General features: G+C 41.3%; 1 protein-coding gene across 9 annotated transcripts in view; it reads right to left on the reverse strand.

The window, feature by feature from the left end:
* The window catches only part of SPTLC3 (serine palmitoyltransferase long chain base subunit 3), a 203,407-nt gene that overhangs the window by 18,014 nt on the left and 172,082 nt on the right, over window positions 1–13,311 (reverse strand). For all 9 annotated transcript variants that reach the window (XM_054822632.1, XM_054822627.1, XM_054822630.1 and 6 more), the window contains 2 exons: window positions 8,727–8,832; window positions 1,287–1,506 (listed from right to left, as the gene is read on the reverse strand). In XM_054822632.1, the coding sequence (XP_054678607.1) occupies window positions 1,287–1,506; window positions 8,727–8,832 (326 nt within the window). The remainder of the gene's footprint in view (window positions 1–1,286; window positions 1,507–8,726; window positions 8,833–13,311) is intronic.

Below are 13,311 nucleotides of genomic sequence, written 5' to 3' on the forward strand. Positions count from 1 at the left end.
CAGGGATAAAGATTTACTTAACCTTATACAGGTTATTCATTGCTATATTGCAATTGCAATCCTAAGGATTTGGTCAAATAGCTGAGAAGGCTTCTGTGCTGTAGCTGATGCAGAATAAACAGTGCCACAGTGAGATTTTGGCTGCAGAAATGAATGTAAGTGTGCTAAGTGCGTTGGGTGAGCAGCTGCCACCAAGGCCCAGAAGCCCGAGGCAAAGCTTAGTGATACTCACAGGCGTGAAAAGAGCGACCCACTTTCATTTAAGAAAACTTACAAGGATTAGATGATGAATTACTTTAGACTGCTTTTCACAGGCCTAGTCTCCCTATAATTTCTAGTTACATTAGCCACATTGTAAGAGTTAAACCTTCAGATACAAAACCAGGAAGCAAAGGAAACAAGGAAAATTGGTTCTTGATGTATAGCCTGTTTTAAGATCTCCGAGGGCAAACCCAAAAAAGACAGTAAGAAATATACACTTTATACTGGCTTATAACCCTTTTATTCTACTCAAGTGCTACCCTTATTAATGTTATCCTGACAACAACCATATGGGCTGTCTAAACAGGCTTCTTACTCATTCAGCAAACTACTTAAATACATTCAGAAGGGTAAGAAAAGGGTAAATAATCAGCAATCACTTGATATCTCTGTCAAGCAACAAAACTGATGACATTTCACAATGGTGCTGATGAAGCTTTCTCTTCTACACCCCCAGTTAAAACAAGCTCAGCTCTACTTTTTGTTGACATGTGTTGTTGGCAAGAGACTGTTTTGTTAATGTACGCAGAGCAACTGAGGACATGGATTTTATTATTGCAAAAGGCCCTCAGTAGCACTCTTTCTCCATCCTCCTAAAAAATGCAAATATGACAATCCACAGCTGTTTAGGAATTTTATTATCGGTGGATGAAACTGTGGCTTTAATCTCTCAATATTGCTCCACACACTGTTTACAAATGTGAAACAAAGTAACAAGCAGTCTGCATGCAAATTAATGTAGTGAAGTATATTTAGCCAACCACAACGTGTCTAAACATTTCCAAGACAAACAACAATCATCAGGGTGGCACAGAAATACTCAACCCAAGCATATTACATAATATGAACATGAGAGAAAAATAAGAAAGTCTGACTGTTTGATGTGATTCAGGCAAAAATGGTACTGACTTTAGAACAGTGCTTCTGCAAAGCAGTCTATGCAAAAAGATAATGAAATATATCATACATAATGAGAAAGTACTTCCCCCCCCCCCGATGTTAAAATGGTTGTGTTTTCCTTTTACCTTTTTGCCAGCTATGTATCCTCCAGCTGCGCCAAAGCTCTTTGTGAATGTTCCCATTAGCACGTCTACATCATCAGGACTCATACCGAAATATTCCACAACCCCTCGGCCCGTTGCGCCCACCGCACCGATGCTGTGAGCTTCGTCCAAGTAGAGGTAGGCTTTGTATTTCTTCTTCAAGAGGACTATCTCTGGCAGGCGCACGATGGACCCTTCCATGCTGCAGATGGAGAGAATCATGGATGAACAACAAATCCTGTACTCTCTTTAAGATACTGCCAGAAAATACAGGCATTAATTGCCTTACTCCATGAAAGATCTTCTGGAACCTCAATTTGTATTTATAGTTCAAAGAAAAATTGCAACCCTTTCCCATCTGCAGGTGAGTATAAAACAGTCAAACAGATTTAGAATTCAAACAATCAAAACCAGTCAAAAAGTCTTTCAACATTTGCAAATTTTTAACATGCCAGAAAGGAGAAAGAAAGGTATAAAGCGAGGGGGAGATACTCACTCAAAACAACACATTACAATTCACTACAAAACAAATATTATAACGAATTATAAGGAACCACTGTAATTCAGTCTGGTCCTTGCTTACTTCATCATCAGCTACCGTGGCAATATTTGGGGGGAAAAACATCTCTAGAGCAAATCACCCTGGTGCAAAGTAGTTGCGTCTAACATACACAGGAGATGGGCCACCTGAAATGCACAGACAGCGCCATATCTCAAAGCAGCCCCAGTCTTCAGAGCGGACAGAATCAGGGATTAGAAAAGGGAGCTCAAATTCTCTCTTGCCAATTGTTTCTGCCAATACATACTTTTGAGGAAATGCAGCCTGCTACCTAGTACTCAAAAGGAATAAAAATTCATTTCTTTTTCTTTTTACTTTCTTGCAGCCATGCAGGAAAAGGAAACATTCTGAACTTGCATTAATGGTGTATTGAGATTTGTAGAAATAAGAAGAGACGATAATTCTTTTGTATTGTTGGTAATCATGTCAGTAAGTTAGAAGGCACAGAGGAGATATACAGCAGAATGAAAGCCCAGGGAGACAAATAAGAAATGCACTCTAATCTCTTAAAGATAAAGTATCAATAGTATTGCTGCGAAGATTGTTACGTCTTGAAAACCTTTGTGAGATGACTACAGCTATGCTTGGATATGCTCTGATGCACTCACTATTCATTTCGTAATGAGTTAAACATGTTCTCTTATGCCAGCTCTAGTGAGCAGGTCTTTAAAGGCTAAATACTTCCTATCAAAACCAAAGTGAGCGCGCTGCATGCCAGGAAAACCAGCGCTCTGTGGCTGAGGCCTGCGGCTAAGGTGTATCCGATGGCAAATGCTCAAGAGTTTCAGGTAAGCAGAAATGTTGAGTTTGTTCCCAAATAGCACGTACAAAAGAGCAGTGCAATCAATGCAACTTCTTGGCAATTTTTAGATCCTGGACCAGTGGCTTTCACAGATTGTTTTATTGCCACTCTAGCTGCACCATGTAGCTGGAAATTTGCTACCACAAAAGGGGCAGGATGTACTTTTAGCACTTGGGAAATCTCTGACAGTTTTAGTCGTCCTTCATTCTTTGGTCTCCTGAGCAAGCTTGGAAACAGCTCGGTCTCCAGTTTTGAAGGAGACCTGCCCATAGGCAAATCTCCATTAGTCTGAGAGAACAGCACAGTGGAGCAGCCATGGACAAGGGTTGCCCGTACTGTTTGTACTGGGAGGTTCAGAGATGCTGGCTGTGTGCACCTGGAGGCATATTTTTGGCTGTCAGGCGACTTCTGGCAAATCTTGCCCTTCTGTCTTGCCATAGAAAAGGCAGCTGTGGGGCTGCAAATTGGCACCATGGTCTCTTGCAGCAAAGAAGGCTGGGTTTTCTCACTTTTTCACTTTTCCCAAATGGCGCTTGGCAGCTGGTGGAGAAGCAACTTGAACCACCACAGCTATTTTCCTAATGAATACAAGGGCAGAGCCCACAGTTCTCACATAGCCCCGAGTCAAAGCATTAGTCAGCTAAAAATTATATCAAGCCACTGGGTGTGCTTGGGCACGCAGCATCGTACATGCTGGGGATGGCCACTTTCGTCTGCAGGTTGGCTACATGGTCAGAGAGTGAGAGTGGTGCCAGGGAGCACCTCTGCAGAGGGAAGTGAATAGGCATCCCACCCTCCATCTTCCAGCAATACCTGGGCACAGAAGGATAGTAATGGTTTTTCCATATTTACATGGATGTCATTAGGCTTAGTGGCTCACGGAGATTCAGATGGGAGAGACAGAATTTATCTTCAAAAAGACAAGTAAAAATGGAATTAAAATTGCAGAGCTTGATTTGCTGCATATTTGTGGAATGGAAGCAAAGTTGTTGCTGAATTGCAGAATACATAGAGCTGGTACATGGCTGTTGCAAGATTTCACCATTAAGAGTATTTAATGAAAACTGTTTACTAGTACGAGTAGGAGATTTATCTTTGAACTCTAAGCCGTTTAGCAAAACAAGGCACTTGTATTCAGTTTCAGTGTTGATTTAGTGCTCTTGAAAGATGCTGGCTGACATAAATGTTACAATAGTTGACCGAGATCCTAACATGGCCTTGAAGTAGACAAAGCGCTGCTGGTTTTGTGTATGTTTTCTGTGCTGCCATTCAAACAGGCCTCAGCCCTCCTGATGGCAGAGATGAGAGCTGTGTTGCTGCCTGCTCTGTTCTTGGTCTCTCTTTTGACCCCGAGAGATGGTTTGTGATATGAACACAGCTCTGTTTAGAATTGCTCCAAGATAAAGCTCACTTCACATAACTCCTTAGGTAGCCCAAACAGAAAGTTTACTGAATCGTTCAGTAAACAGCATTGTCGACTGAGTTTAAACTGGAGAGCCAGAAGTGAACTGTAATTGTTCTGTCTCAGTCTGGTTGCATCACTTTTACAAAGTTACTGATCTGTTTCCAGATCTGCTCAAGCACACAGGGCACATCAAAAAAGCTAGATGCAGATGAACATAAACTGGCTCTGCCCATGCCAGGCATCTCATTATGTTGCATTACATCATGTCTTGTAGCAAAAAGTATTAGCTTGGTGGCAGGGATGTACAGATTCTAGATAGCAGCTGACCCTCATCTCCCTTATTCGGTGGGCGTGCACAAAAGCCTCTTTCAGTACTCACTCGGTTTGAATCTACTTCCAGATGTGAGGAGATAATCCAAAATTTTGGGACCATTGAATTTTGAATCTTGATTCAATCCCTGTCAAACCACTGAGATTCTTCCTGACGCAGCTGATGAATTGTGGAGCCAGGTGCTTTGAGAGACAGGAGGTGTGCACTTGTGCTGGTCACTTCGTTTGGAACACAGGCTCGCTCTTGACAGGATACTGACAGGTTTTTTATGGTTTATTTTGAAACTTCTCAGGAAAAGAGTTTTCTACATCCTACTATGGTACCACAGTTTTGTTTGTTTGTTTGTTTTTTCTGTCAGGAAAATTATATTACCGATATTCAACCTATTACCTTCTTCATAATTGTATCACTCAACATCTCTAAACATGCCCTATAGTAGCACCATCCTTTCAACATTTGAAAACTTGATCTGTTCCCCTTTCAGGCCAGTTTGTAATTGGGAAAATCCCTCCTTTCCTGACCTGTTGCTCCTAAGATGTATGCATTCCCTTTTAATGCTTACTTTAGGTATTGTTTTCTTACATAAACCTTGCACAGTCACACAACAATCTCTGTTTTACAGTTCAGAGTGACAGTTTTAAGGAAAACTTCCAATACTGCCCTCAAATACAACCTCATATACTGAAACGATAGAAATGTTAACCTTTAATGCTGGTCCCCAGCCAAAGACATTAATGTTACCCTATTCTTTTCTGGAAGTCCAGTCACTTAATCCCAGGAAATAAAAAATAACCCTGATAAATTTCCTACGGTATTGGCATTGAATCCCAAGGAACTTCTAACGCACATGAAAAGGCACTAGGCAATATCTAACTGATCAGAGAACTATTTTCCGAGCTGGAAGGGAAAATGCCCAAATTGAATTAAAAGCAGGGAAAAACCAAATGAAAAACAATCTGTTTTGATCAGTTTCTGGTGCCCTGTAACTCCTGCCCTGGGCCTTGGCCTATCGGACTCCTAGGTAAATATGTGTGCAGGAGAGCAGAAGGCTACCACAAACCATGTAAGAACACAGTAACTGATTAATCCTGAACTGGAAATGGTAGAAGCCAAGGAAAACATCAGCTGGAATTTAAATAATACAAATATGATTTAGCAGGTCAGTTTAACTTGTGCCCTGGACACAGCCAAAAACTGTTCATGCTTTTTGTACTGAAGATTGATGGCTAGATGGTCTCTCTCAGTTTGGAATGCAAATGGAATATATTTGCTCCTAACCTAGTCCAAGCTAAGAACCAGCTTTCACTAGCAGTTACATTTACTTCTGATGATTTTTTTTCTTTTTAAGATAATACAGACATTAAAAAGCAAACAAACATATACTTATTGCTATTTATTTGACATGTATCTTGAGTGCTTCCCAAGTGGAGGGGACAATTCTGCTTTCACTTGCAACCAAGCAAAATCTGTGGCTTATGGTTTCAAACACAAGTCTGATTTTCAGAAATGCTCATGTTGGCCAACAAGGACCCTTTTCAAATTTTGCCAGCTGGTAAGTCCAGGCTTATGTGCAGTGTAAACACTTTAACATACTCCTAATAGAAACAGAAGGCAAATTTTTTCTCCATACCATCAACTTCACCATACTAACACTATGGTGTCCTATATAACAATATTTTTTTAAAGAAGGAAAGCTTAGTGTTTCTTTTGCATCTCTGGAAAAAGCATTTCTGTAACAATTTGCCAAGCCAAACTTGCAAGTCAAGATATTTTAACTTGGAGAATGGCTCTGACCAAGTTATTTAAATTCTGTATTAGTTGTCCCTGAAGCATAATGTCCTTTAAAGAAAAAAATATGAAAAAGCAGCACTAACTGTTGTAAGAAGAACACATTAACAACACTCTACCTCCTCTTAAACCCTCTAGATGAATGTTAATTTGACATCTGGCAAATCTTCAAGAAAACTAACATTAGCCAATATGGGGTTGGAAAATTTTAGTCTCTTTCAAAAATCATGGGCCAAGAAAGGACAGAACACGCCCACAAAAAAATAAGAGTATTTCTAATATGTCTTTCTCCAATTTTTCTTTTGCATATGAAATGTTATTAGCTACTTACTGGATTGGACTACATGGCCTGTGAGTCTGTTCCCAGCAGCGCTGTAAGGACAGATCAGCTGCGTGCATCTCAGGCTGGCAGTGATGGCAGGGGTACAACACGGCAGGGCGTGGTGGTACTCTCCCTCAAGTCAGAGCAGACTTGCTTTGCAACCAAACCACAATCTTCAGTTTCTGATCTGCATAGACTATGAAAACAACTAACTAACCAACCAACCTAGCTACTGCTAGGGCTAGTTTCCAAGGAGAGACTATTAGAGAACTGAGCTTTGTTTTTCTTTTACTTTATGCCTTTCACAAGCATAGACACTCAGGGCATGTGTGGACTTAATATTATTTAGCACTTATGGGGCTGAAGAAACTTTATGGTTCCTTTTTAGTGAGGTTCTCTGAGGTTTAACACGTTTTTAGTTTGCATTCCAACAGAAGCTTCTTCAAACTTTAAAGAATGAAATCTCCTTTGAAAATGAACTGCAAAACTAGAGGAAAAGAAAACTCTATATTAAATATACATCTGAAAATATAGTTACAGTTATAGTTGCAAATATTTGACAGTGGGTTTGTGCCACTGCTCGGACCGATCAATGCTTCTGTGTCGCCAGTCTACCTTCTTGCTCCCTAGTGGTCAATATACAGGGTAAAGGGTTTAAAAGTGAAAAAAGCTCAGCAGCTGGAGCAGTTTCTGCAGGCCCTGTGACCAATGCGAATATTTGTCAGTAAAATGTTGGTGGTCCACTTAATTTCTGCATGATCAAAGTCCTTAAATCTGAGCTTTCTTTTAGTAGTGCCAAGCTATGTTTATTTGCAGTCTTGCTCTGTTTATTCTGGTTGAAAGGAGACGTTCAGCCTGCTTTGGATCAGCTGGTCTGCTGCTGACCTGTTTCAGCTCTGAGTGACAGGTGTTTAGATAAGGACTGATTTGTTCTCTTTGCAGATGGAAAATGTTAGGTAAAAAGAAAGCACTGAAAACTATGAAGTTGGGATGACATGAAATCGTAAAAGATTCCATATGAAAAAAAGCTAATCAGCTCAACTGTGCTAGCATTTCTCAATAAAATAGAATAAATGACTGCCTATCTAGACTGGCTGTATTTCAGCAATGCATGATACGATGCCTACATAGAAAGTTTAATGTTGCTTTCATAAACCATGTCAGGTCCTGTGAATGAGCAGTTCTGATTCCCTTCTCTCTGGTGCAGGTGTTGCTACTCCCAAAACTATCCTTCTCCTACCCACTGCTTCTTCAGCCCTTCCCTCCTCTTCATAATCTCTACCTCTCCCTGCTCCAGCTCCTTGCCCACCAGTGGCTCCCCCTCCATGCCATCCACCAGCTCCATGGCTGCCTCCCCAGCAACCTTCTCCTGACTTGAGCAGTTGCCAGGATAAAGCCCAGGATGGTGAGCCTGGCTGGTGCCTCTGCTTTGCTGCTCATCTCGAGTGATGGTTACACTCCATCAGAAGGTTGAGTGTAAGATGCACCACACTAGTGAACCAGAGCTGACTAGGATGCTCTGTAATTACATGGTATTATTGATGCTTGTATTATCTGATGGATTCTCAAAGCCACTGCTCTTCTTCAAACTCCTCCAGGGACTGGGGCTACATGATATACCACTACTATACAATTCTTTGAAAGCCAGTCTTTTAATTGTTTTTCCTGTTAAAGTATGAGTGCTATGATCTAGCACTAATTACTAGAAAGGTGCTGATATCACTTGGCCTATGTTCAGCTGGAGGTTTAGATTCCAATAGCTGGGTAAGAACCGGGCATGCAGAACTTAATTAGTTCTGCGTAGCTGTCTTTTGATCTGCCCGTGCATAACAAACAACTCCAGAAAACTCAGCTTACTCACTTAGCAAAAGTCCTCACCTACTATAGCTCCATGAATTTTATCACATCTGTGACAATATACACCAACCCGCTGATGATTTGTCTTGCTCTCACAGTACATCTCTCACTCCACTGTGATTTGCTAAATCAATATTCAAAACAATGCACAGGATCTAACTGGAGCAAGTTATACCAGGGCTCAGACTGATGCAATGGAAATTAACATATTTATAAGATCACAGAATGTTATTGTAGCCTCCACTCTCATTAAGATTTCTCTCAGATACCTAGAATCAAAGTTCACTTCACTCAATATATCATTCTGTCCTCAGAAATGATAAAGAGTTTCTAAAATGTTTCTAAAATACAAACATACCTGTAAATGCCCTCCACGAGGATGATAATTTTTCTCCATGCTCTGCGGCTTCGAGGCTGCCCATATATTATTGCATCCCTCAGCAACTTCTCAAGGCTCTGCATATCTTTATATAAAAATAAGAAAAGGGAGAAAGGAAAAGCATTAACAAAGATTTTTCTAAAGAACTTTCAATTTTCTATTGGGCATTAGTTTTTCCTATACAGAAAAAGTCAACATTAAAAAAATGTGTCCTGAAAATAAACTTTCTTTATTAGTAGGCAAGACCCAATGATTGATTTAATTTCCTGAATGCAATCTAGTGACAAGGAGAGTTACAAAAATCTTCCAGTTACGTACCTTATCTGGGAAATTTCTTGGCATACATTTTTATTTAAAGGCAAAGGGAACCACTTTGCTTAAATACTGAGGCTAATTGCCAGCAGTTATCTCTCTGGTTTGCTGATACTCATGTCTCAAGGCTTCTGAATAGTAAATTTTTGCTTTCCAACATCATTGCAGTTTCGTGAATAGCATGCACTGCTTCAGCTAAGGTTTGGATCAGGCTGCATGAAGCATGTCAGGATGGCAGTAAGAGAAATCTTGTCCTTCTCAAGAAGGAAAGTGAGTGAAAGATTGCTGATGAGAGAGGGAGAGACAAGTGGACACAAGCATAGGGCATGGATGCACTAACTTGGTGCCAAAATGCTTGGCACTGGTGGGACTTTGATATAAGGAGGCCTGGAACAACATTAGAAACTTAGCTGCTTTCTCAAGGGCTGAGTGTGGATAATCTAATAAAAATTCTTGAAGAAAAGCCACTGAAGTTTTGAAAAACACAGAAGAAACAAGAAGGAACATCGCAGGAATAAGGGTCAGACCAAATGTGACTCTCAATGCAGAGTTGAAAATCTAACCAGCATTCTGGTGTCTGCGCATGAATGAACACTCTCCAAAATGAATTATTCTGGTACCTTTCAGGAATCTGGATTGACATTTCAAAATGTTTCAATGAACATCTTACAGAGACTCACAACACCCCAAGGAACACTACAAACCAGCTCAAATTGTGAGCTGAGAAAAATCAATGTCATTTTTTCACAATATAACCCCACTTTTTCTGCAACACATCTTTATGCAGTTATTACAACCTTCTAAAATAGCACAAGGCTGATCTTTAAAATACAATTGTCCCAACTGAAGAAAATACACCTTAGCTATATAGCTTGGTCACCGCCTGACTGGAACAGAGCCATTTGCACAGTAACTCTTCCATCACAAATAAATTGTGACCTGAGAGATGGCCAGGTTATGACATGAACCCTTCCACTCTAGTACCTCACCTCTTGCTAGTACCATTTACTGATCTCAGTGAAAGCTAAATTTCTCAGAAACACCTGTGCCACTGGGCACCTTACCGTGTAATCTCTTGACCAACACATGCATGATAAGTTGTCCCTTACTTCAGTGGTGCAATCATCTGCACAGCTCAATGAGCTCCGAGATGGAAATGCTATTACGAATGATGCAATGCAGACAGCACAGCTTCCACTAGATGGCGATCAAGGAAATAAAAGTGCCTTGGTGCTTTAAAAGGGGAATTTATAATCCGGCTGAGCATTTGCAGTACGTGCATATTTCATAGAAGAGACCTGCTCACCTTCTCTTTTGAGTAGATAACATTCAGAAATCCTTTTGAGTTCTGAGCATTAAAGTACTTCCCGGGATGACAGAAAGCTCAGTCAGTCACTCAAAGTAAAATTTGGGCACCTCCTTTTCTCCACTTAATTATTTCTCTACCAACATCACTGTTATCTAAATCCTTTTGGGACCTTTGAAACTGTCCTCTGAATCACACGGGGCCTTTCAATTCAGTATTCTGACTCTGTGTCAGTCCAGATTTGTTCTAGACTTCAGGAAAGACAGTTTGCCCAGCCCTCCAAGCTGAAAGCATGGCTTAAAGATTCAGTTGTTTTAACATATATCCACATGAAAAGAAAGAAGGGAAAAAGGAGAGGATAGAGAGAAGTAAAATGTATATAACTGTTCAATAGAGCTGCTTAAAAAGTACATGAACGTGAATAACTCCTCGGTCCAAACTGATGTTGAACAGGAGACTGCAGATAGGGAAGAACCTCTCTGAAGGGTAAGCTTGCCTGACTTTACACATGACATAGTCCTGCTGTACAGGCCTGAGTACAGGCTAAGGACTTGTCTGTTTGCAGGATCAGGGCTATCTCACTTTGGTTTTGGTGCCTTATTCTCAAAAACAGGTATGTGTGACCCTTTCTTATGCCTCTAACAGTCAACACATAACTTGTTGAGGTGCACATGAATTTTACCGGCCTTTTTAGTCTGCGCTTGTAGTGCCTAATTTGGAAAGGGAGGAAGAGAAAAACTGTTACCGTTAATCTTCCCCCCAAAGGGCTGCTTCTGTTATTCAAAGTGAAAATGCAGTGCTCTCTATGTGCTTGTGCTTAGACTTTCCAGAAAGTGGGATATACTGAATGCCAGGAAAAAAAACCAGTGCAAGCCCAGGTGACTTTCAGATATTAAATTATTTGCCCATTAAATATAGTTAGACTGTGAAACACCGGAACATTGAGATGATGAGTTGCACGAGTCCATCTTGAATAACCAGTTACGGGGAAAATAACTGTCCTTCCTCGTTTGACCATCACCAGCCCAGGCTTTTCAGCAGTAATGGCTAACAACCGTTCACCAGCCCAGGAGGTGGTGTTAAGAATTTCTCTTGATTCATTAGTCAAAGCACAATTAAATCTATCCTTGTCTCAGTTCCCACCTTGTCCCTATGGCATATTGTCTAGATATGGAGGATAAAGGTTCCTAAGTGGGGACAGTGGATCGCTTAGGTTTTTTAGAATTTAATACAGACTTGCATAATCCTTGTTTGGGATCCTTCAGAGTTACTTCAACAGAAATACCAACAACACAAACCGCCAGTGGGTCGAAGCGAGCCTGGACCTGGGCAGGCAGCCGTGTGTCATGCTGCCTCCAGTGCAGGTGGGACTCCAGGCTCCTGGAGCGGCCCCTGCCCTGTCCCAGGCACACTCAGTGCCTCCTCGCAGGGAGACACGGCGTCTCCACCCCTCATCCTTACATTGCAATGCTGGGGATGTCATCACCTTTCCTCTGTGTGGGCTGGAAATCTCCTGCATGATGTCAGCTGAATCCTTTTTAATTAAAATAAACAGGCTACTACTACCCTTATCACATTCTTATTTCCTTCATCCTGTGTTGCCACTCTCGTTTTCAGTTTCTTCCACTCTCATGTAAGTTCATGCAGACTCAGTGGCTCCCTGTCCCTTCTCAGCCTCCCATGCAACTGCCTCTCCCCTGCTGCAGTGCATCTGCCACCTCCTTTCTTGTTCTCCCTCCCACTGGTGCCTTTCCTGGTCACTGTCCTTTTGTGGGCCACTCGAGTGGCTAGCTCCAGCGCTGTCCCTCCTTGTAGATCCCTAAAGCAACAAAGGGAAACCACCGCAAGGGTTTTGTTGATATAAACAGTAACTGTAGGACTGTAGAAGGTGGTTTTCATTCTATTGAAAACTAGTCTTTGAAAAGTACCTGACTACTGGCACAGCTCTGAACAACAAAAGCATTTTTAGAGTCATTTCCCTGAAATCACCCCTTTGAATATCTTCATTTGGAACAGGGTGGTGGGAATGGTGATTACTGCAGCCACAGTAACAGTCTGAGACTCCCTTTCCCTGCCCCTTCAATAAATACATATATATCTCTGTGAAAGTAAAGTGCACTTGCTCAGGAAAGCTTCCTCTTCACACTTGGCAAGTCAGACATGGCTTTCTCAAATCAGAGAGGGCAAATGCAGACACAGCATGCTAGGAGCAGGATATACCAGTCTCCTCTCTGTGGCAGCGTCTGTATGCGTCACAGGGAAATACACGCCAAACTGGATTAGGCTGTGGTCCACCTATCTGGTGCAATAATCTTGTCTCTGATAGTGGCCAGAGGCTTCAAGGAGGACAAAACCTTAGTGGGTAGTGTGCCTCTCATCCTGCTCTGTAATAGCTATAACGCTGTCCTCCCTTCTTAAATTCAAGGGCCACTTACACCTTTGAGAAAAAATAAATAAATTAAGGAACCATCTTGTACTAAGCCACTGCAAACTCTTTGGGTTTTGCAATCAAAGAGATTTTTTGCTAATTTTTACCTGTTCATTTATCTCTTTTGTTTCCTTCCTATTTTATTTGCTTGCTTGCTTAAAGGCATGCACTTACAGTTTTCCACTTCTTTATCTTCTTTCCTTCTTTTTTGCTAGAGAATATATTTGCACTGAAAGGTGAGGGCCTTCTGCTGGCTAAAAGGTCTTTCAGTGTTAACTACAACTCCTCCAGCTAGCTGTGTTTTCTCTTTAAGGTGTCCTCATGGCACACATATCTGAACTCCAAAGCATTAATTTGACTGAGTAGACTGAGAAATACCAGAGTCGGATTAACATAAATTCACAACTGTTGTCTAAGCACGTAACTATATTTTGTATGGAAACCCGAACAGCTCACACCTGCATGACACACTTCTGTCATCAACCACCTGATTTGTGAGAACCCAAAAAAACCCTTTA

This window comes from Grus americana, chromosome 3, assembly GCF_028858705.1.
Source record: "Grus americana isolate bGruAme1 chromosome 3, bGruAme1.mat, whole genome shotgun sequence".
NCBI lineage: Eukaryota > Metazoa > Chordata > Aves > Gruiformes > Gruidae > Grus > Grus americana.